At 44.4% G+C, this 25,204-nt stretch overlaps 1 protein-coding gene and 1 long non-coding RNA gene across 6 annotated transcripts in view; one reads left to right on the top strand and one right to left on the bottom strand.

The window, feature by feature from the left end:
- The window catches only part of CSMD2 (CUB and Sushi multiple domains 2), a 697,019-nt gene that overhangs the window by 17,891 nt on the left and 653,924 nt on the right, over positions 1 to 25,204 (bottom strand). For all 5 annotated transcript variants that reach the window (XM_070468425.1, XM_070468426.1, XM_070468423.1 and 2 more), the window contains 7 exons: positions 15,656 to 15,829; positions 10,084 to 10,266; positions 6,227 to 6,403; positions 4,684 to 4,863; positions 4,137 to 4,310; positions 1,408 to 1,581; positions 1,015 to 1,088 (listed from right to left, as the gene is read on the bottom strand). In XM_070468425.1, the coding sequence (XP_070324526.1) occupies positions 1,015 to 1,088; positions 1,408 to 1,581; positions 4,137 to 4,310; positions 4,684 to 4,863; positions 6,227 to 6,403; positions 10,084 to 10,266; positions 15,656 to 15,829 (1,136 nt within the window). The remainder of the gene's footprint in view (positions 1 to 1,014; positions 1,089 to 1,407; positions 1,582 to 4,136; positions 4,311 to 4,683; positions 4,864 to 6,226; positions 6,404 to 10,083; positions 10,267 to 15,655; positions 15,830 to 25,204) is intronic.
- On the top strand, positions 10,557 to 21,034 carry LOC139035288 (uncharacterized). Its single transcript, XR_011487959.1, has 2 exons — positions 10,557 to 11,478; positions 18,275 to 21,034. It is a non-coding gene; the product is annotated as an uncharacterized lncRNA (long non-coding RNA).

Below are 25,204 nucleotides of genomic sequence, written 5' to 3'. Positions count from 1 at the left end.
CAGGCTAGCACTTGGGTTTCATGTCCTTCTCCTCTGTCGTTATCCTCTGGACCTGGTGGCGGGCCTGCTTTCCAGTCCTGCAATGTGCACTGGCTCTGCTTCTGCACTGGCCGCGACTCTGCCAGGTACGCCCGCCCTTCTCACCAAGGGCACCACAGTCCAAGCTCAGGAAACCTCTCCCCTCACTATACTTCCTAAAACTGCACCCCTACTTCCCCACCACACCCCTGTGTATTCAGCCATGTGCAGTACTTGCTGGTTGCAGAAATGACCTTGTTTATTTATCATCACCAGCCCTTAGAGTCACTTGGCTTGTTTTGTTCTCACTGTATTCCTAGTGCCTAGAATAGTTTACGGCGGTAGATATTTGTTGAACACGGTCTAAGTGAATAAATGCCATTGCTTGGCTGGATCCTGACCTGCCGTTTCCGGTGTGGTCCCTGATATTCCCCTGGTCACATCGGGGGCTCTGGTTCATTGTCCTGCCTTGAACATACCCCCTACTTTCCTGCTTCCTTCTGCGCAGAGGGGCCCATCCAGGTCCAAATCCTTTCCTTCTGAAGCTCCCTCTGAGATGTCTCCCTGGAGCCTGTATCCGACTGGGATGGGGCCTCCCACGTGGCACCTGCTTGCTGCGACTGCCGCGTCTGGGCCCGTAGGGTATGGCTTCCCTGGGGATAGGAGGTCTACCTGTCTCACTGATTTCTGTATTGCTGTAAACGCCCTGTCCCCATCACACAGGGCTACTGAGCAGTGTCTATGGAGCTACGTGAATCCGCGCTTTCACACCAGCTTCTCTGATTGGTGGAAACACCTGCCCATTTCTGCGGGTGGGCGGGGGGAGAGGGGCTACCGCGCAGCATGTCTTAAAGAGACAGGCTGCTTTCTCGCTTCAGGTTCCCAGGTCTCGTCCCCCCCAGTGCTGTCCTGAGGAAGGCCCCTGGGTACTCTGAGACTGGCAGTGACCGGAAGGGACAGGAGGCACAGAGCCCTGATCTTGGTGGACCTCGTTACCTGGTAGCCTTGGGAGTTGTTCTGTATCCCGAACTGCGGCACGCCGGGGTCCACACACGTGGTCAGTGTGGGGTCTGGATTGCAAAAACAAAGAAACAGACCATGGTCACAGAAACTTTTGTGGTCCCTGCTCACTCTGAGAAACAGACATGGGAAAGGGGATGGAGGCGCGTCCCGATGGCCCTGCCTTTTGGACTCTCCCCTCGAGTCATCCCCTGGCTGACTGTGATTCCGGGCGGCATGTGAACGCTGGCTAGTTCACACCCTGTTTTAAGGAGCTCAGAGGAGCACTTGCTCCGTTTTGCAGATGAGACAGGGAAGAAAATTCATCATCTTGGGCCCTAAAGAAGGATGTCCACCAGCAGGGACACCCTGCTCCGGGTCACCTCTCACCTATGCAGCTGGGCTGAGTACCACTCCACGTCCCATCTGACTGGCAGAACCTCCGTGGAGAGCCCACCAACACCAGAGGCGGCTGGCAGGAGAAGGAGACAGACGACCTGTAGGAGAATCCTCGGTCCTCTCTCCTGCCTCGGGCTGGGATGCCAGGATCTCCGCAGAACACAGCTGGAGAGATGAGAGAGAGAGGTAGGTCCAAGTCGATGTCTAGAACTCAGCCTGCTTGCCCCGCTTTACCCCCACCCAGTCATTGGTCTGCACTGCTTTCCTCCTGGTTTCCCTTGAACTCTGGCTGTGGAGAAGCTCTGTGTCAACGGCTACACCTGCCTCAGTGCAGCTCTGAGGTTTCCTCTCCTTTCCAGATTCAAATGCTTCCTAATCATCATATCCATGTAAAGGAGTAACATTACAGGAAGTTTAGAACATCGAGTAAATATAAACTATCATCACACTACCCAAAATGGTTTTGCATTTTTGTGCTCCTTCCGTTCTAGCATTTGTTCAGCTGTATGCAAACACGTGTGTGCCTGCAAACCCAATGTCCAGGTGCTGTTGACTTTGCTTTGTTCACTTGCTATTCTGTCAACATGTCCCGTGTTTATGACATTATGATCACTTACCGGCTACATAAATCTGCAGTGAGATGTTGTACAAAATGATTACAGCTGATCATAACCCTCTTCTTAGGCATTTTCTATTATTATAAAGTTACATGTGGCTTTTGCTTAACTTGTATTATTTTTTTAGGAGAATTCTCTAGGAGTGAACTTATTATCTTTAAAGGTTTGAGTGTGTTTGCAGCTTTTGATCTGTATTGCCGAATGCCTTTCCAAAGACTGTGCACTTACCCTACAGTAAGCAGGGTCTAAGAGTGTCCATTTTGTTTGGATCAGCAGAGAGGATCTTAAAAAACTGACTATGGAAGTCAGAGTTCCCTAAGACATCACTTCAAGCATGAGGAACATTCTTTGTGCTATGAGTGTGTGTGTGTATGTGTGTGTGTGTACACAGAGTCAAGAGGTTGGAAATCAGATGCAAAAATCAAATGGAAGCCTGGTCCTGGAATCTGGGGAGCCTGGATGGATCAATCAGAAGTTCATGAAAGGCTGAGCTGATCAAAAGTTCCCACATTTAGGAAGCAGCAACTCGAAGAATAAGAAATACAAATGGATGACAGAGAAAGAGCAGCTCAGTTCTGCTAAGAAGCAGTATGATGCCAATTAAAATCTTAGCTTAGATATCTTAAAATCTTAGACATCTTTTAAAACTTCTCAGGTTGGTAGATATTAATAATATTGGCAAAATCAATTGTTTATGAGGGTGTGAGTCAAGAAATAGTCACATCAACTGCAGGTGGGAGTGTAAATAGGATCACTTTTTCTAGAAAACACTTTGGCAACATGTATCAAGAAGTATAGTGTGCTGGATGGCCCAGCATCCTCACTCCTAGGACTTTACCACAAGGGTAAAGAAATGTTCCTTTTGAAGCTGTTTATTGCAGAACTGTTTGTAACATGGTTAAACTGGAGAGATCCAAATTTATCACTGGTGGGTGAAGATTAAAACAGTGAGATATCTATAATAGGGAAATTCTTTTTAAAACCATTAAAAAGGATGATATATAGATTAGTACATATTGACAGAGCAAGGAGCTGATGGCCTGTCAATGAATATAAGTTGTAAACAGCATGATTCAATACCATTTATAGAAAATTGCATATATACTGCTATACATGCAAACATGCTTAGTGATTGTGTAGAAGTGTAATGAAAAGCCTAACTGGTTATCTTTGGGAAGTGAGGGTTCAGATGATTATTTCATTCTTCTTTGTATTTTCAGATATGGGACATTTAAAAAAATGATAACCATGTTTCATTGTTTAAAAGCAATTCATCTATTTCCCAAGAAAATGCAAGGTGTCCAGACTGAACCTGGAGACTTGCTATCCTCCTCGTGTTTCCTGGAAGGAATGTCAAGGCCTAAGAGCTTAACCATAAACCACATGTTGCCTTTCCTGGGTCAACTTTTACTGGCCTTCAGCTCTGTCGAAATTTCCCAAATTGAAGTAAAGTTTCAGAGGTCCCCAAAAAGTGTCATGAGTCATGTCGACAGTCTTCTGCAGCATTAGATAAATGCCAAGTAGAAAGGAAAAACAGGTCCTACCGTTTGTCCAAATCATGGGCAAATGAGAAAAACTTCCAGAGCCCAATTATAGGGTAAGACATGAATAAGTGACTTGGAATCTGCTTCTCTGAGGGATGTGGTAAGAAATGAGCCCTGGAAAGGACTTGGGGCTCTTCAAGACATAATCAGGGCAGGTAGATAAGAAATGATCCTCTTGCCGGAAAATCACAAGTGTCCCAGGGCAGGGTCTCATCCTTGAGGTCAGGCATGTTTCTAGCACTGCCCCACCTGCCCACCTCCGACTCCATCTTTGGGTTCTATCCCACCCAGTTAACAGCTTTTCCTGCTAAGAAGCATCTTCTATCTGGTTTTATTTCCCTCCACTGTGACACCACCCAGTGACCGGAGCCAGGGCTCAGTGAAGATACTCTCACATTCTTCCTTTAAGATCCCTTCCTTTCTTAATAGTGGTCTTTGACAAACCTCTCTGATTTGGAGAGGAGAGCCTCATTCTAGGCCTTTCAGCAGCAGAGTTCTAAGGAGGCAAGGAGAGGAGCCAGCAGAGAGATGCCCCGGAGCCCCCCTGTGAGCGACTTACGGAAACACTGAGGCAGCTCTCCGGTCCAGGACCCGTTTCCCTCGCAGGTGAGCACCGCGGGCAGGGAGAGCTGGTACCCCTCCAGGCAGGCGTACGTCACGCTTGAGCCCCACATGAAGTCGGATCCCACCACTTTCCCGTTGGGGATGAGCTGGGGCGGCTTGCACATGATAGCTGGGGGAGACCAAGGTAGGCGGAGTGCTGGGGCTGCCCTGGGAAACCAGGGCTGCCGTTGGCACTGAGGCAACTGGCCTGCTGGGAGCCCGGGCTAAGTGAGAGCAATCAGGAACCACCCCTCTTCCCTTGGGAGCTCGGTCTCGTTGCAACTTGCAACAACCCACTCTTCTCTGCACAACCCTGTCCTCCAGGTTCAAGGCCCAGGACCTTCCCACTCCCTCCCTATAGATGTGCAGGGACCATGCCTCCCCTTGCACACCCCCAGGTAAGACGCAAGGGCTCTGCTTCACCACCCTCTCCCTCCTAGATGGTCAAGGCTTTTGTACCTGCTCCAGCCCTGCGTCCACACATCTGTAGCCCCCAGACACACCTTTGCAGACCGGCTTGGTGCCGTTCCACGTCCGGTCCTTGGTGCAGCTGAGCACAGACACCCTGTGTGATTCCATCATGTAGCCAGGGACGCACTGGTAGGTGACAGTTCTGTTGTACCTGAAGTCACTGCCCAGTCGGAGGCCGTTGGCTGGAACCCCAGGGTCGCCACAGTTTATGACTAGGACGTGGAGACAGAGCCTCGTTCACTCCCAGCACAGACTCCTTCCTCCTTAGCATCCCAACACCATCCCGATTGCTCCCCACACATTTGGGAAGGAAAACTGTCAGAGAAGGGATGTTGTGTCTCCTCCCAGGTTTCCAGCTGGGGTGCCGATCATTCTAACTCCCCGCAGCCAAGTCTCCCTGCAAAGGCTGTCCTACACCCCCGTCCTTGCCCACACCATCCTTACACAGCCCAGCAACTTGGGCTGGGAAACCCATCTGGTTCATGTAAAGCCCACCCCTCTAAGAGGAAGTATAAATGAGGCTGGGGACCAGAGGGAGGGAGGTGTCCAGGTTGAAGAGCCTAAGGTGTGTTGATGGACCACATGATGGACCTAAGATGTGTTGATAAGACAGTTTGTCTGCTGGGAAGGGCATCTTACTGACTGCTCTTCTGCCCAGGAGGCCTCCGTGGGCCCAGCGGAATAGGAGCAGGGCCTTGTGACTGATGCAGCGGTCATTCCTGTGTTACAGTATCAAGTGAGGGTGGGGATTGGTGAGCTCTGACCTCGGGGCAACAGTAAACCTGACGGGGATTTCAGATGGAGCCTGGAACCACAGCTAGGACTCTGAAAGGGAGAATGTTGTATAAGATTCCCTTTAATAATCACTTCCTTCCATCTGGGCCCCACGGCGATTTGCTTTTCAAGGAAAAAGGTCTGGAGTTGCTTCTAGGAGAAGCAAGAAGGAGGAGCCAGGCTGGGGCGGGGATGGATTGAAGGGCAAAATGGAGCTAACAAAGATGACAGATGGCAGCAGCTTTCAGGTAGAAAGAGAATCAGGCTCAGCACTGGGGGTTTGCCCTAAAAGAGAAAAAGAAAGCCCCAGGAACTGGCTAGAGCCTGAAAAATAGCAATTACATATTTTGAAGCTCTCTTGAGCCTCATTTGTCTCATATGGGACAGTAGAGCTAATAGTGGCTCAGCTGGTAAAGAATCCGCTTGCAACGTGGGAGACCTGGGTTCGATTCCTGGGTTGGGAAGATCCCCTGGAGAAAGGAAAGGCTACCCACTCCAGTATTCTGGCCTGGAGAACTCCATGGACTGTGTAGTCCATGGGGTCGCAAAGAGTTGGACATGACTGAGCAACTTTCAGTTTCCTACTTTCACAGGGGATTGTGGTGAGCATCAGAGGATCTGAAAACAAAGCACTTTGCTCAGTGGCAGTCCCGCAGTACGTGCTCAGTAAACGGAGACGATTTGCATGATTCTCATTCAGGGTCAAGTTCCTCAACGCCAGCCAGTCTTCCCAATCTCTGGCAGACAGCCTTCTCTCTGGCGTGGAGGAGCCCCACTGCCATGGAACCCAGAGGGTCTCACCTGTGCACTCCGGATCACTGCCTGTCCAGGTGCCATTGACCGAGCAGTGCCGGCTAAGTAGGCCTGTGGCATAGTAGCCTTCCCGACACTCATAGACGATGGAACTGGAGAAAACCAGGCCGTCACTGAACAGGACTCGGGCATTGCTTGGAGTCCCAGGATTCCCGCAAGAGATCACTAGGAAGCAGAAAGAACACATTACTCATCAGAACAAGGGCAGGCATCCCCTGGGGTTAGGCTAAGTCCTGCGCAGAGTGGAGGCCACAGGTTACACCAGGAGCCTGCGGGTTGAAAGCATCCCTCTTGAGAAGCTCCCATGTCTGATCATCTCACCCTCAGAAGGGAAGGAGAGACCTGGGGGGATGTTTTAAGATTTCTAAAAATTAAAGACCATGTCTATTTTGTTATCACACCTAAAATTTTAACCGATTCCTTCATATCACCAGATAGCCAAGTGGTGCTTAGTTTTCTTCAAGACTCTGTCTGTATCTCTTTTTTTTATAGTTGATTTGTTTGAATCATCAAGGTCCACACATGACATTTGATTGCATGTCTCTAAGACTCTCTGAATCCAGCGGTCACTGGATTACCCTCTCCTATAATTTATCTGTCACAGAAATCAGGGCACTTAACTGGTAGAACTTCCCACTTTCTGGATTTTACTAACTTGGTGAATGAGGCATTGTTCAATATGTTCCTCTATCATTACTGCAATCAGGTTCTACTTTTTGACAAAGGTACTTCGCAAGTGGTTTTGTGTTTTTCTTATCACATCACATCAGAGGCACAGAATGTCTGCATGCCTCCTTGTCAGTGATGTTGAGGCTGCTCAGTGGGTCAGGTCTGACTGCCTTATCTGGCATTATTAAGCTCCCATTAGTTGCCATTTAATGGTTTCAATAGAAAGTAATTATTGTTGACCAGATTCATATTTCACTAGGGGACAGAAATGGTATCACTTTAATTCTACAATTCTTTTTAAATTAAAAAATTTTAAATTATTTTTTTAACTTTTTATTTTATATTGGAGTATAGTTGATTATCAGTGTCGTGATAGTTTCAGGTGTAAAGCACAGTAATTCAGCTATCCATACACATGTATCTATTCTTTTTCAAGTTTTTTCCCACTTAGGTTGTCACACAATATTGAGCAGAGTTTCCTGTGCTATACAGTGGATCCCTGTTGATTAATGCCACATTCTTTCTGCATTCGCTTGGGTTCTTTAATAAAGAACTTGCCCATCATCAAATATTTGCTTACCCTGAAATAGAGTTCACACAGGAAGGTTGGACTAACGATTGATTTAAAAAAAAAAATCAGATATGAGAATAATTAGTTGGTTCCCTAGCAAGCTCCAAATGACAATCATTTGAATTCACAGATTTAAGTTTGTTATGTTGCCTTCTGTTGTCATTTATTTTTATTGACATTCAAATTATTCCATCTCTGACTAATGGAGACCCTTTTAAGGTGGCTCCTGAGTTCCTCTGACATGACCCAGTGGTGTTTGCTAGATTCCTTGCTGGAGTGACAAGAGTGTCCATGTTCATCTTGTGTGTTTCCTGCCCCAGTCCTGGAATCAGCCATTTCCCTAAAGAGCTCTGGTTCCTGTTAATGGACAATGGATTTAAAACCTACAGTCTGGGCCTTAAGGGTACTCATCGCTACTGAGATGGTCATTGATTCTAGACTTTTAGATTGGAAAAATAACTTTTCAAATTGAAAATACACTAGGAGTTTATACTGATATTTCCAAGCCAAGTTTAGAATTAGGAGTTTTTCCTTAACTTTTTCATCTTTTATATGATACCTCTTTTATTTTAAAATCTTGGTTCTTAATGACAATAAATAATTTTAACTTGCTTTATCCATATAGAGTATGGTATTATATATGTAATAGTTTCAGAATTGTCACTCCAATTTGATTACCAGCAACATGATTGCTAAAACCATACAGTTTTAGAACCAGTTTAAGATTTCATTGCAGTTCTTTGTCCTTAGGATATATATATACCATATTCAAATTTCATTTTTTCAAGTCAACTGAAATAATTCTCTGGGTTATTAAATCACCAACTTGACACATAGTTAAGTTCATTTGTTTCCATTTTGATTTTTGATAGAGATTACTTGCTTATAATTTTTCATTTAATTTTATTTTGTAAGTATGTATGACATTTACATGGTCCCAAAGTCCCAAAATGATCCCAAATGATAAGAATCATTTTGTAGATCAGATAGGCCCTAATACCCATCCACTCAACAAGTATTTGTGCTGCGTAGGTACGGGAAAAGGAGTGATGACTGAGCCAAGACCCCTGCCTTTGAGGAGCCCAATCTATCTTAAGAACCTACCTATAAACAAATGAATTAAAATATGATGTGACAAGTGCTACACTTAAAGGAAAAAAGCAGTAAGAAGGGAGTGGCTTACTGGGGCTGGAGATAAGAATTTGAGTAGAACCTTTAAAGGTAACTGGGAGCTTGTCAAGGGAAGTCACAAAGAGTTGTGTACATGTTACACACACAAACACTCATTCAACAAAAACTTGCTTCCAGGTTGAAACTCTTAGCCACCTACTTTCTGTTCCCTGAACCCTCCTGACATGGTGACTGACTCCACCCTGGGGTCTGGGTGGCAAGAAAGGGAACCTGGTCACAGTGGATATGTGAGAATATAGTAAATTCTTTCCTTGCCAATACACTCATTACCACAAGCTTACTATGCCTACAAAATCCCATAAAAACTAACTTTGCACCCCAAGAAAGGCAGGACTTCGGACAGACAAGTGGCAGAGGGCACTGACCGCATCTGTGTCATTTCCTGGGCAGGTGTCCCCGAACATGGGCCAGGGCACCTCCCCTTGCTCTGCAGGACCATGCTGCAACCTCAAGTCCATGCAGCCCATTCGCTAACCACTGCTATTTATTTCTTCAGCTCACTCCTCTGGAATTTGTTTCCTGGTGATTGGGACCTATAATCTAATGACCTTGTCACCTTTTCATAGCCTCTTACTCCACTGATGAACCTATTCCCTTCTTCCCCAGCTTCGCTGCTAGGATCCGTCACAATCACTGCTTTGTATATAGCCTTATCTCCCTTGCCACTTTCTTTATGCCTTAGTTGCCTATGCTTAATTACTAGTTACCTAGTAAAACCCTAACTACATGTAATGCTTCACCTACCCTGTGTCTGAAACTATGTAACAAAATGTGTTTGAACAAAAGCCCAGACTAATGCTGACTGTCACTTTAAGTTAATGGCTTTTACCTTAATGAGCCCTTGGCGCTGCCGCCTGGTAATTACATATGTCCCTGTTTCTCTATTCCATTCCCACGTCTCCCTTGCTAGATGATGACTGTATATTGTGTCTTTCCTCTTCCCCCACTGAGGCCATCCCAGGAACCATCATTAAGGGCTTGTATTACTTTTAAAGTGTTTTGTAAAATTGGATTTTGTACTTTTTTTGGCACTTTGGATGTTTGTTTAATCTTAAACTGTAAGCTTCAACAGGGGAAGGTGTGTCTGACTTGGTCACCATTGTGTCTCTAGCATATACTATATCATCTCGCACATAGTTGTTGAATGCAGCTATACGGAAGTGAACAAACCTGCAAAACTTAGTTTATCCTGGTATCTTCCCTTCTTAGGTTAGGGTGGGGGATATGTTTGCCTTTGGATTACTAATGAGATGAATGTGAACTCTCTGTTGATGTCCACTCTCCACCAGGTCAAGGGTTTAAATGGGGCCTTGGATTTTATCTGTGTAGGTGAGCGCAGGGACTAGGGAGCAGGAAAACAGGGGAAGACCTTGGGGCAGGCAAAGGGGAGAAGCAGAATGGTCACATACATTACCTCCACACTCAGGCTGCACGCCGCTCCACGAGCCGTTGGCTTGACAAGTTCGCTCTGATGACCCCCGGAGCACGTGGCCAGCTTCACAGCTGAAGCGCATTAGGCTGCCCGGGGCAAAACTGTCCCCCAGACGGATGCCGTGAGCTGGGATGCCAGGGTCACCACAGACTCCTATGCTGGTTCCTATGGACCAGAACCAAAAACCCCATTGTTTTTAGCAGGGAAGGACAGAGAGTGGCAGAATGGGAGAAAGATGTTGGATCTCTGTTACGGGGAAGCAGCGGGCCCTAAGAAAGAGGGCAGTGAAACTGTGTGTGCACCTGTCACCTGAACAGGCTCCTGTCTGAGCACTCAGCAGTCAAATGACACATAGATCTGAGGCCACGCGTGAGGCCCTGGGGCCCATATCACACGGAGGAAAGAAGGCAGAGGGCAGCCTTTGTGGGAGAAGTCCTGCCTTCATTCTTGGCTGGTGCCAATGTGGTCCAAGCTGACCTTCTCTCTTTCACCTCTTCTCCACCATCTGCTCATCCGGTACCCTCTCCATTCCCCGTTCTACTGTCTTAGCTCAGATGCTCATCTGAGCTGAACTTGACTCTCTTGCCTAAAGTTTACTGCAGGAGCCTTGTAACTAACATCCCCTTCTCTTAAACTCGCCCTCTAATCCAGCCTCACTTTCTCTTTAAATCTTAACAATGAACAACCACAACTATTTGATTTTTTTATTTTCAATTCTACCACTTTATTGCTACCAACCCATCTCCCTCCTCCCTCGTGCACACATGCTCAGTCATGTAACCCCATGGACTGCAGCCCTCCAGGCTCCTCTGTCCATGGACTTTTCCAGGCAAGGATACTGGAGTGGGTTGCCAATTCCTTCTCCAGCTATTCGATTTTTGTTCTTTCCTGCTGAAACACCTCCTCCGGCTTCCCACTGCCAAGAGAATAAAGTTCATACTAGCAGAGTTGTTGCTCAATAGTCTAAGCTTGAAGTTTGATCCTGGGCCTTTAACTGAGGCTTTCTTATTCACAGATTATGCAATACAGGTGAGCTCTGGATTAAACATTTTCGATCTCTCATTTCATTCTTTCTTTGCCCTCTGCCTCCTGCCACAATTCTGCATTTATCTGACTTGTGATCTTGTACAAACCCACTCAAGAGAGTTTTAAAGACCCAAGAGGTAGAGGAAGGTGGAGAACAGGAGATAAAGCTGCAAGATCTACTATCTGTGGGAGGCAGAGCAGCTCAGGATGCAGAGATTCATGGGAGACATCACTAGATCAGACTTGATCATGGTGAGCTTGAGGAAGGAGAAAGAAAATTGAGGGCTAAACGGCAACTGTATGAGAAGATAGTTTCCAAGTGATGTGGAATGTATCTCCTCATGAATCCACGTATGTAGGCAATAGAAGCATCTTAATGACCACATTTTGGGGCTTCCCTGGTGGGTCAGCGGTAAAGAATCTGCTTGTCAGTGCAGGAGACATGGGTTCAGCTTCTGGGTCAGGAAGATCCCCTAGAGAAAATGGCAACCCACTCCAGTATTCTTGTTACAGTCCACAGGGCTGCAATGAGTTAGACATGCCTTGGTGACTAAAGAACAACTCCAAAGACCACATTTGGTTAGTTGGTATAAATAAATGCTTAAGCCATGTACCTTGTCATCTACTGTTGATGTATCTGCCTCTCAGTTTTGGGATTATTTCCTTTCCTAGTCTAGTTTCAGAATATAAGAATACTGTATAACCCCATGTTCCCCATTCTACTGCCTTCCAAGGAAGGGGGATTCACTCAGCCTTTCAAAAATATGGGAAAAGAAAGCCCCTCATATTTGGCCAGGTTTTCTTATCTTTTGATATTTTCCAGATGTAGTTCACACAACAGGCAGTACCGGGTCCCCTTGAAGGCAATCCTGATGGTGAATCACTCTGACTCCCCCATTCGCTAGCTGGCCTCAGCTGGAGCCAGTACTATTGTACAACAGGCCTGAGGGTGGATTCTCTGGTCCTGGGCATTACCCGACAGAACAGCCTCCACTGAAGTGTCCAGCCTCTGTTTCAACAATGTAAGGAAGTCTGGCATAGAATACTGCACTAGGGAGGCAGCTGGCAGCTGTTGACTCTTTACCAAAGAGGTACATCAGCAAGATGATGACGCTGCAGAGATGGGCAGTTAACTTCCGGAAGTGTGTCTCAGATGCCAGAAATCTCGGCAAGTCCTTGATGGCCCAGAGACTTACGACTTGTTATGCATCATCCGGGTGCACTGACTGAACTGAATGAGGCTCGAAAATTTGACCTTGGAACTCCTGAATGTATGTGTTTTTTTTTTTTTTTTTAAGACTGGCAGGAGATGCTGCTGCAAAAGATATCTGTAAGTTTCAGGAATGGAAGAACTATAGTCTGCTCACTAGGGCACATCTAGCGTTACTTCCTCATCACCTATTCTTGTCATCTCTCACTTTCTTATCTAAGGTATTTAAGATTCATTTATTCCTCAGCCTCAGTATTTATGGAATAACTTCGAATCCTGTCCTCAGAGGTCTCCAGGAAAGGTCTGCCTGTGATTCTGGTCTCCTAAGAGTCTGTCATCCTTGAGGAAGACATGGGAAAATGGAGACTGCAAACTCTTCTTCAGAATGTTCAGGATCAGAGATCAAATAGCTTCATGAAACACATTCCCCAATGAGTGCGGTTCGCGTTTTCTGAAGGTTCCTTTCTTGCTTCTTACTTTTTCATGTTGCCAAGTGTCAGCCTGTTTCCAGTCTCCCCTTGACCTGTGATGTGGCCAAGGAAAAGTCTCTTCTTCCACATGCAGGATGAGGACTTAGGAAATCAAAAAATTATGAAATCTCAGGGTTGACAAGGCTTTTCAGATGTTTTAAAGCTCAGTGATGTAGCTTTGACAAGAATTATTTTTCTTATATTTCTATAAGGTCATTTCCCAGCCTTTGCAAACACAACTTCAGAGAAGGATAATTACATATTAGGAGAAAGGACTTTGGATTCTGTGCTTTGGGTCAGGAGACTTAACTATGTGGTTAGTTACATATGCTAGTAAGTAGGAGATGCTGAAGGCTTTCTGGTTTCTTCTTCCCCTACCTTGTATTTCCTTTTCCCATGGAGAACAGAGATCCCTAAATAGATAATATAGACCCCTAAGAACACCATTAGCCTTGTGTCTTGTAAAAGTGTCTAGAGGGAGGAGCTTTATGCAAAACACCAAAGAGACTGGGGCAAATGCATGTTTGGATGGGTATTTGGATGCAAAATGCACGCCCTTCCTTTTCGCAGCATTTCTTCCTCCTGGAATTTGCTCTGTGGATAACTCAGGAGGCCTCAATAAACATGATCCTTGACTTCCCCATGCCAGCCTCCCAAGACACTTCCGACAGAGGTCCAAACACACAGGAGTCTGGGGCCTGGTTAACTCACTAAGGGGGTCCCAGTGGTTCATACATAGTCTTGCCAGTTCATGAACCGGGCAATTAAAGAGATTAATAGGGGTGAGAGGCCAAAGTCTTGGGTGGGAACACAGTGATGTGTCTGGGATTGTCCTGGGCAGCCCACAATCCTTTAAAACAAATTCCCAGTGCTTCATGAATTTCTCCTTTCTGGTGGGTATTCCAGTCCCATCACTTCATGGCAAATAGGTGGGGAAACAATGGAAACAGTGACAGGCTTTCTTTCTCGGGCTCCCAAATCACCGCAGATTGTGACTGCAGCCATGAAACTAAAAGATGCTTGCTCCTTGGAAGAAAAGCATATTAAAAAGCAGAGACATTACTTTGCCAACAAAGGTCCATTTAGTCAAGGCTATGGTTTTTCCAGTGGTCATGTATGGATGTGAGAGTCAGACCATAAAGAAGGCTGAAAGCAGAAGAATTGATGCATTTGAACTGTGGTGTTGGAGGAGACTCTTGAGAGTCCCTTGGACTGCAAGGAGATCAAACCAGTCAACCCTAAAAGAAATCAACCCTGATTATTCATTGGAAGGACTGATGCTGAAGCTTCAATACTTTGGCCACCTGATGCGAAGAGCTGACTCATTAGAAAAGACCCTGATGCTGGGAAAGATCGAAGGCAGGAGGAAAAGGGGATGACAGAGGACGAGATGGTTGGATGGTATCATCAGCTCGGTGGACATGAGTTTGAGCAAGCTCTGAGAGATGGTGAAGGACAGGGAAGCCTAGTGTGCTGCAGTTCATGGGGTCGCAAAGAGTTGGACATGACTGAATGGCTGAACAAAAACAAGATGCTGGCAGTGCCCTAAATTTTGGCAGACAGGCTCATCTGGGAATCTCAAACTGCAGGAGCAGATGCATGCCTTATGGGTGAGGTCCCACTTCAAGCAGAAGCCTTCTATATTAGAAGGATGTCACCAGTCAATCCCAAAAGAAATCAACCCCGAAATTCACTGGAAGCTCTGATGCTGAAGCTGAAGCTCCTATACTTTAGCCACCTAATGCAAAGAGCTGATTCATTGGAAAAGACTGATGCTGGGAAAGATTGAAGGCAGGAGGAGAAGAGAGTGACAGAGGATGAGATGGTTGGATGACATCACTGACTCAGTGGACATGAGTTTAAGCAAACTCTGGGAGATAGTGAAGGACAGGGAAGCCTGGCATGCTGCAGTGTCCACTGGGTCACAAACAATCGGACATGATTTAGCAACTGAACAGGATCCTTATGTCTCAAGGGCATCTGGGATGGGAAGGGATAGGGGTTAATTTCAATGCCAAGGTGGGCTTCTTGAGAAGCATCAAGCCACATGTACAGTTGCCCTCTTGGGGGTGACATCCTATGTGGGATCCCTTCTTGAGGCCAGGCAAGCTCACCCCAAAGAAGAGAAAGCTGTGGGGTGCTAATTTTTTGCCTTGGTGGTTTCTGTCATTAGTAGGACAATTCAGTTTCAAATATTTTTGTTCTTTTATGACATTACAGATGAGTATCTGGAAATATGGACTTAGGAGCTCTGTCAATTCCCTACATTTGCTGTGTTGATGAACTCTCTCCATGTTCCCACCGAGATTAACAAGAAAATAAATTCATTCATAGGAAAAGTCTGGGGACTGGTGTGTTAAAGCTGAAGAGGAGAACTATATTCACCGGGCCAGGAAGGACACGGGACAAACAGAAGAAGTGATGATACAGAAGGGGAAGCAGGCTGGGGTCCAAGAGTCCCACACACGGAAGGAGAGAACACCAGAGTGGGTTTGGACCTGAGCCAACAACAGGAAAGCTTGGACTGCTCTTGGGACCTCATGGTAATAAGTGTCTGGAGAGGATTCTGACTATAGGTGACCTCAGAAACCACATCTTCATTAGTTCTGCAATCTCTTGGCTGTCTTGGCTTGGCCACAGTCTAAGGGCATGAAGCTGGGCTTGGACCACAAAGGGCTGAAGTCCCATTGGCACCTCCGAGAGCCGTGCTCTCTGCCTGGGAGGGATGGGATGAAGGTCCAAAAGCTCTGCTTCCCTTCCCTCCATCTGCTTCACCCCACCTCGGAGCTGCCCGCCTCCCGGCAGCCAAGTGTTCCGTTGGAACCCCTCCCCCACACCAGCCGCATACCTGAGCAGTGGGGGAGGGAGCCAGTCCAGTGTCCGTCCAGCCCACACATGCGCGTGGCATTTCCCACCAGGGTCCGCTTGCCGGTGCAGCTGTAACGCACGACTGCCCCCACGGTATAGCTGTCCCCGGACATCTGGGAATGGGGCGGGGAGCCCGGATGGCCGCAGGACACCACTGTGGGGAAGAGCAGACATCTCAGCAACGCTGCACCAGGATGGGTCATCATCACAGGACACACGCTAGGCTTTTCAAGACGACAGGAAGAAGCTGGGGTGTCTACCGAAGCAAACCTCCTGCTGGCTCGCCCACACGGTATCAGCAAACACTGACTTCCCACCTCATTGTCCAGTTTCCATATCTGTGAACTGAGGAGCAATGTCTGTTGTTTTAAGAGTTGAATGAGATAATGCGAACCACTCAGCACATGGTAGGGATGCAATAATACCCATTTCTTCTCTTTCTTGCTCTTGTGCATACTAAGATATCTCTGGTAGAAAGGTGGGACATGTAGTATACATAGTCAGACCGAGAAAGACAAATTGCATATCATACTGCTTTTATGTGGAATCTAAAAAATGATACCAATGAACCTATTTACAGAAGAGAAATTTCATCACAGATGCAGATAACAACAAGGGGGAGGTTGGGGGAGGGCATAAATTGGGAGATTGGTAGTGACATATACACATTACTATATATAAAACAGAGAGCAAATAAGAGCCTACTGCATAGCACAGGGAACTCTATTTGGTGCTCTGTGATGACCTATATGGATATGGAGTCAAGAAGAGAATGGATCCGTGTGTATGTACATGGCTGATTCACTTTGCTGTACACTTAAAGTAACACAGCATTGTAAACCAACTACACTCCAATAAAAAATTAATTAAAAAAAAAAGCAAATGGGTAATCTCTCTCATCCTGGGATTGGCCAGAGGATCCAGAATAAGGGCCTGTTACAGTCCTTTCCAGCTGCATCTTACAACTGCCCACAACACTTGTCTCCAACTTGTCCTCTTTAGTTGCGAGTTCTCTTTGCTGAGAAACCAAACTATAACTGGAAACTAGTTATGGGGTTTGAGTGGAGAGTTTAGGTGGACGGGCCAGGGCAGGACAATGCTGTCTGTGTTGCTGGGTTTGCCTTCCTGTTGTTCTTCCATGGGTTGAGCCCAGGCTCTTTCATTTACTCAACACATATGTATTGTGTGCCCGTTATTTGTGAGGTGCTGCTTTATGTGTCTGCGAGAACAAAGTCCAAGCACTCATGGAGCTGATATCTAGTGGGGAAGTGAAAGAAAGTGTTAGTTTCTCAAGTCGTGTCTGACTCTTTGTGACCCCACAGACTGCAGCCTGCCAGGTTCCTCTGTCCATGGAATTCTCCAGGCAGAAATACTGGAGTGGGTAGCCATTCTGTTTTCCAGGGGATCTTCCCGATCTAGGGATTAAACCTGGGTCTAATCCCAGGTTATTGCAGGAATTTGCATTGCAGGCAAATTCTTTACTGTCTGAGCTACCAGGGAAGCCCTGTGGGGGAAGAGAGACCATGAATAAGAAAATGCTAGGGGTTGCTATGAAGGAAAATAAAGCTGCATCAGGAAAAGGATGCTCAGAGGTGGGATGAGGGAACTGTTTATGAGTAGGGTGGTCAGGGAAGATCTTCCTGCTGCTGCTGCTGCTGCTAAATCGCTTCAGTCGTGTCCGATTCTGTGCGACCACATAGACGGCAGCCCACCAGGCTCCTCTGTCCCTGGGATTCTCCAGGCAAGAATATTGCAGTGGGTTGCCATTTCCTTCTCCAATATGAAAGTGAAAAGTGAAAGTGAAGTCGCTCAGCTGTGTCCGAATCTTAGCGACCCCATGGACTGTAGCCTACCAGGCTCCTCCGTCCATGGGATTTTCTAGGCAAGAGTACTGGAGTGGGGTGCCATTTCCTTCTCCGAGATCTCCCTGAGGAGGTGATATCTGAGCAGTGGTCTGAGTGAAAAGACCAGCCATGTGAGATATGGGGAAGAGTGTTCTGAGGGAAGGGACATCTAGTGGAAAAGCCCAGAGGATGAGCCTGGGGTGTTTGAGGAACAGCAGGAGAGCCAGGGTTGCTGGAACAGAACGAACAGGGAAAGAACAGAGGTGATACGGGTAGAGAGGTTGCTCAGAGCCAGATCATGGCATAGATTTTGGACTTTATTACAAGCATGATGGGACCCCTCCCGAAGTGATATGATCTGACTTACATTTTAACAAGAGCATCCTGGCAACTGTGTGAACATTCTAGGTCAGGGTGAGAAAGAGGGGGCTGTTGCAGCAGTTCAAGATGAGATGGTAGTGATTTGGACGGACTAAACCTTGGGGTCTGGTATGTAAAGGGGAATATTATTTATTATTACTAATGTACTGTGGTGGCCAAAGGGCTGACCGCTTGTGAACACGGCCCCCCTCAACTCTCCGCATCCCGACCCAGGCCTGCTGCTCCTCTCACTCCCAGAGGCGGGGTCTCTTATTTCCTCCTCCCTTGAACCTGGGCTGGCCTGTGACTTGTTCGCATCAACAGAATGTAGTGGCATGAGGTTTTAGGGATTCTGAGCTCTGGCTTAAGAGATCTTTTAACTTCTTTTTCTCTAGGAATTCAACCTCCAAGTAAAGAAGGTCAAGTCATCCTGCTGGAGAGATGCCACTTGGAGGAGAAGAGCCAGCAGCAAGTCCTCCGACAGCCTGTTGTCACTCAGTCGCTCAGCCGTGTCCGACTCTCTGAAACCCCATGGACGACAGCATGCCAGGCCTCCCTGTCCTCCACTGTCTCCTGGAGTTTGCGCAAACAAACTCATGTCCATTGAGTCAGTGATGCCTTCCAACCCTCTCATCCTCTGTTACTCCCTTCTCCTCCTGCCCTCAGTCTTTCCCAGCATCAGGGTCTCTTCCAACGAGTTGGGTCAGTGGGGCCATTTTGCACCCTCCGGTCCTAACTGAACCGCGGTGGACACAGATGAGCCAGCTCTGCAGAGACGGTTTGCTGTATGCGTCAACTTGAGTAGGCCACAGGATGCCCAGATACTTGGGCCAACATTATTCTGGGTGTATCTGTGAGGTTTCTGAATGAGATTAACACTGAATTGGTAGACTGAATCAGGCAGATGGCCCTCCTCAATGTGGGTGGGCCTCATTCAATCTCTTGAATGCCTGAATAGAACAAAACGGTGGAGAAAGAGAGAATCCTCTCTGCCTCTGTCTTCAGTCTGGGATGTCAATATTCTCCTGCCTTTGGACTCAGACTTGGACGGGAATTTACATCACTGGCTATACCTACTTCTCAGGCCTTCAAACCCAGACTGGAACTATGCCATCTGCTCTCTTGGATCCACAGCTTGCCCAGTGCAGATCTGGAGGCGTCACAGCTTTCAAATCTGTACAAGCCAATTCCTTATCATATATCTATATATTTCTATCTGTATCTATGTCTATAAGAAATTGGCTCATGTGATTATAATATATATTACATATATATATTTAGAAATAGATATGTAGATGGCTCATGGTTTCTTTAGACATGGATATATAGATATAAATATTATATAACTATATCTATGATAGATACAGATCTTATTACATATCTATCTATAAAATACATGTTAAAAAAATATATATATATCCTATTGGTTATTGGTTCTTTTTCTCTGGAGAACCCAGACTAATGAGATTGCTAAGCCTCACCTAAATTCTTGACCTTTAGAATTGTGAGACAACAAAAACAAATGCTATTATAAGTTTTGAGATGGCTTATTACATAGCAATAGATAACTGATTCAGTGAGTTTCAAGGTTTACACTATCGCTTCCTTAAGACAACCTTATGAAGTAGGTACCCCTTTTTTTTTTTTAATCTCCACCTTCCTGATGACACAAATGAGGCCTAGTAAGGCAAAGTAACTTACTGAAGGTCATAAACCTAATCAGTGGTAGAATTAGTTCTTATAACATGGCAGGTTGATTCCAGAGGCCACACTCTTAAGTACTATAATTAACTCCCTTCTGCAGTGCTGTTGTGAGACTACCAGTGAATTCTCTTCTTGTGGAAAGAATGGAGCCCCTGATTATAATTTAAATGATTCTATGACTTTACTAGAAATGTTTGGGTTCTAGAAATTGCCCAATTTTAACTCTCTAATGACATTTCAAATAAATTCTTTTTTAAATGGAAATACAAAAACACAATAACTGTAAGTATAGAGCTTAACGAATTGTCACAAAGTGAATACACTCATGTAGCTACTGCCGAGATTAAGAAAAGCGCCCACCAGTACCTCAGAAGCCCCCTTTTGCCCTGTCCCTATCCCTATCTCTTTTCTTCCCTCCTCACATTAAACTACTGTCTTCACTTTGTACATCATTAATTAGTTTGCCTGTTCTTGAATTTTATTTAAATGAAATCTTATAGTATATATTCTGCTGTACCAGTTCTTTTCACTTAACATTATGTCTGTGATGTCTATCTGTGCTCTTTTGTAGCAACAGTTCATTATCATTGCTATGTATCAGGGATTGGCAAACATTTTCTTCAAGGGTCCAGACAGTAATCATTTTAGGTCTCTGTTGCACATTCTTTTGTTTGGTTCTTTTGTACAATATTTTAAAAAATATTTTAAAACCCTCCTAAGCTCAAGGGCATACAAAAATAGGACATAGGTTAGATTTGTCCCAGGAGCCAAAATTTGCTGACCTCTGCTATATAATATACCATTTGTGTTAGTTATATACTGCTGTGTAACAAATTGCCCCAAAGCTTAGATAACAATAAACATTTATTTTGATGATATGGGTCAGGAATTTGGGAGTGGCTCAGCAGGTGGTCTGACTCAGAGTCCCCCATGAGGCTGCAGCCAGGATGATGACTGTGGCTGCATTCATCTGAAGGTTTGACTGGCTTCCCCCAGAGTGGCTGATCCAAGAAAGCCAGGTGGAGACGGCATATATTTTATAACCTAGCTTTGTAAATCACACCACCTCACACAGACTAATCCTGGTACAAGTTAGGAATATGCTACATAAAGGTATGAATACCAGGAGGTGGGGGTTGTTGGGATCATCTTCAAGGTTGACTGTCACACCACTATGGAGATATATATCACATTTTACCACCTATTTCCTATTGATGGATGTCTGGGTTATTTCTAGTTTTGTACCCGTATGAATAATGCTGATAAGAACATTTCTGTTCACGTCTACTGGTGTACATATGTACACATTTATATTGACTATCTATAATGATTTCTGTAATAGCAACTGATTGCTTTTTATGATGTTCTTGTTTGGTTTTAAAATGTTTCTTTGGGGAATTTGAAGACAGTGTCAAATTATGGCAATATCAAATAATCCTTGAAAAACCATATACAGTGCCTAAAATTACTTTTTCTTTTGTTACTGGCTTGATCTAGGCTAGTTGAGTGTCTGTAAAATTAGCAACTAGAGTATACTCTATTATTTTATTCCTTTCCCATGATTTGCTCATTTAAAGGAGGAAGAAGTGAACAATAATAATGCTTGGAGAAAAGAAAAATTAATACCAGTACAATTTGGCTGCTGTGGATAAGAAAAAAAAAAAAAAAAGAAAAGGACATATGATAACAATAAAGAGAAATGACTTTCATTCAATGTATGTTTACATAAAAACCTAAGAGGTGATGAACAAAGACAAGGTGAATAGATATTGCTGCATTTCTCAGTTTGTCAATATAAAAGAATTAATGTTTTTAATATTCATGCCATGTCCAAATGGGGTCTCTTTGGATCATTCCAGTTTCTGCAGTGGCTCTTTAGCTGCTTACTGTGTATTAAGCATATGTGTATAAACGTGTATATAAAAATAGGCAAGATAGATATTAATGTTTATCACCCCTAATAATAGCAGATTTTCCTACATTACACAGAATAACCAGGGATTGAGAAAATACAATATTGTAATTAAGCAAAAAACAATAGTACAAATCAGCAATTCATGCTTTGGGTGTGTGGACTATGCTGAGTCCCATGGCAAAATGAAAAGGATCCCCCACACCGGTTCTTAAACTGTAAGAATGAAAGTTGTATGAATGGTCAGCCACCTCCAGAGTTTCCATTTTTTCTAAAGCATTTTATCAGGGAAACAGCATATAACATAGACCCGGATCGTGTATTTCCCTTGGTACCTGCATGTCCACACCAATTAAAGCAGTTTGTTGTCACCTGGAAGGATCAGGTTGACTAGGAGATATGTATAGTCCTCCATAGTTTGCCATAACCCTATTCACAGGTAATTGGATCTTCTAGGAGTAGAAATGCAATTAGTCCACTAAAAAATGTTATGATGACCATGCAACATCAGTGAAAATGGTTTTACTGGGAGTCACCCAGGATCTAGAGCCTTACAGTCAGTGAAAGTTCCTCAGGGCTGGTGTTTTTGAAGTAGTCTTATAAAATCAGCAAGCTCCAGGAGATGGTGAAGGACAGGGAAGCCTGGCATGCTATAGTCCATGGGGTCACAAAGAGTCAGACATGACTGAGTGACTGAACAGCACCAAATCACAGAGAAAACTTCCAGATTTCCTCTCATCAACAACTGATTAGCCTAACTAGGCTCTGATGCTAGTACATCTCTTTACTGGGAATCTGGCTGAAGTTCATATTTAGACTAAGTAATAAACATGGTTGTCTTTGAATGGGGCCTGCCTTGGAAAAATCTGCACCTGCTCTAAAAAGAACAGTCTGTCCCTTGGTTTCCATGTCCTTAATAACAATATAATGTGGTGGGCTTACTAATTACTGTAAGTAGACGTTGCATGCTAATTATGCATGCTAAGTTGCTTCAGTCATTCCGACTCTTTGTGACACCATGGACTGTAGCCCGCCAGGCTCCTCTGTACATGGGATTCTCCAGGCAAGAATACTGGAGTGGGTTGTCATGCCCTCCTCCAGGGGATCTTCCCAACCCAGGGATTAAACCCATGTCTCTTGCTTCTCTTGCATTGACAGGTAGGTTCTTTACCATTAGCCAGTTTCAGTTCAGTTCAGTCACACAGTTGTGTCTGACTCTTTGCAACACCATGAATTGCAGCACACCAGGCATCCCTGTCCATCACCAACTCCCGGAGTTTACTCAAACTCATGTCCATCGAGTCAGTGATGCCATCCAACCATCTCATCCTCTGTCGTCCCCTTCTCCTCCCACCCCCAATCCCTCCCAGCATCAGGGTCTTTTCCAGTGAGTCAACTCTTTGCATGAGGTGGCCAAAGTATTGGAGTTTCAGCTTCAGCATCAGTCCTTCCAATGAACACCCGGGACTGATCTCCTTTAGGATGGACTGGTTGGATCTCATTGCAGTCCAAGGGACTCGCAAGAGTCTTCTCCAATACCACAGATCAAAAGCATCAATTTTTCAGCACTCATATTTCTTCACAGTCCAACTCACATCCATACATGAAACTGGAAAAACCATAGCCTTGACTAGAAGGACCTTTGTTGGCAATGTAATGTCTCTGCTTTTTAACATGCTATCTAGGTTGGTCATAGCTTTCCTTCCAAGGAGTAAGCATCTTTTAATTTCATGGCTGCAATCACCATCTGCAGTGATTTTGGAGGCCCCAAAAATAAAGTCTGCCACTGTTTCCACTGTTTCCCCATCTATTTCCCATGAAGTGATGGGACCAGTGCCAGTTTAGCACCTTGTAAATCCCAACAGGAAAAAGAAGAAGTGACCACTGGCTTTCTGTAATAAAAATATATATATATATCCTCAACTGCTGGGCATTAGCCATTTTTCTTTTGAGAGATAATGCCTAGCTTGTTTTCAGACTTTGGCTTCTGTCAGACAGAACCTGGTTTCTGATTCCCACAGATTAAGATTAATCAAAAGATCACAATGTAAACATAATGAAACAATGAGAAACAAGTCACCAAGAGTGAGAAACAAGTCACCAAGAGTGAGAATCAGCAGAAATGACAATAGCAGAATTAGACTTGAAAAGATAATGATACTGGAAGTATACAATATAGAATATATAATAAGTACATTTAATATGTTAAATATGAAAAAAGAACAAGTTAATACAGGAACAATACACTATGGAGATAAATAAGCAAATGTGAAAAAACAAATGATGCATTTATTTCCCAAATGCAAAATAAATTATTGGAAACAGGAACTCAGTTAAACCTCAGCTTAGATCTAGCTAAAAAGATAATAATTGAATGGTAAAAACAGACCTTGAGTAATTTATCAGAGATGGAAAATATGAATGAGAATTTCAGGGACAAACAAAAGCATAAGAAGATCTAATGCTCGGGTTCAGAAATAGTAAAGGAGGAGAATGAGGCGGGAAGACAGTGTCTACAGACATAGTAGCCAAGAATTTCCCAGATAGCAGAAAAATCCAGGAAGTCTGATGAATCTTAAGAAGGGTAAACAAAATATTTAAACACAATGCAGGAAAATTCAGAATGCCAGCAAAAGAAAGAGAAGCTTGAAGTCAGTGAGGGAGAAAAAAATGGACTACCTAAAATAATTTAGAATTCAGAAGACTTATCACTAAAAATGAGTGTCAGCAATAGTGCCAAAAGAAAATATGTCAGCATAGACCTTTGATCCAGCAAACTTATCATTTAATAACTAGGAAAAATTCAAAACACCAAAGAAAGAGAAAGATTTTACAAAGGAGTGAATGACTGACAGCTGGTTTTTCAACAGCAACAAAACAGGTCAGAAGATATTAGATTCCTTTACTGGGCTTAAAAAAAAAATAACTGACAACTTGAATTTCTAAACCTATCAAAAATATCTTAAAAAATGAGAGACAAGTAAATGTATCACAAAAACTGAGAATGTTTGCTAACAGCAGATCTTCACTAAATAAGATTCTAAAAGATGGTCTTCAAACTATAGGAAAATAATCTCATATGCAAGGTGAAGATATGAGAAGGAATGAAGGGCAGAGAAAATGACAAATATGTGAGCAAATCTAGTGAAAAATAACTGCAGAGAACAACAACAACCACGACACATTGTGGGTTTTAAAAATAAAATAAAGAAATAAAAATAAACTAATAGGTAGAACAAATAGAAAACATAAAATAAAATGGTAGATTTAAAACCCATCAGTTCAGATCAGTTCAGTTGCTCAGTCGTGTCCGACTGTTTGTGACCTCATGGACTGCAGCACGCCAGGCCTCCCTGTCCATCACCAACTCTCAGAGTTTACCCAAACTCACGTCCATTGAGTCGGTGATGCCATCCAACCACCTCATCTTCTGTTTTCTCCTTCTCCTCCCACCGTCAATCTTTCCCAGCATCAGGGTCTTTTCAAATGAGTCAGTTCTTTGCATCAGGTGGCCAAAGCATGGAGTTTCAGTGCCCCCCCACCATATATACCAATAATCTGACATATTTACAGAAATGAAAGAAAAGACTTTCAACCATGAATTCTATATCCAGAAAAACTATCATTCAAACATAAAAGGTAATTTAAAATATTTGCAGATAAACACAAACTGAGAGACTGTGTCAGTAGCAAACCTAGAAAGAAATTC

The sequence above is a fragment of the Odocoileus virginianus genome, chromosome 5 (genome assembly GCF_023699985.2).
Source record: "Odocoileus virginianus isolate 20LAN1187 ecotype Illinois chromosome 5, Ovbor_1.2, whole genome shotgun sequence".
NCBI lineage: Eukaryota > Metazoa > Chordata > Mammalia > Artiodactyla > Cervidae > Odocoileus > Odocoileus virginianus.
The sequence above is the reverse complement of the archived record's forward strand: the minus strand, read 5'-3'. Positions and strand labels throughout refer to the sequence as shown.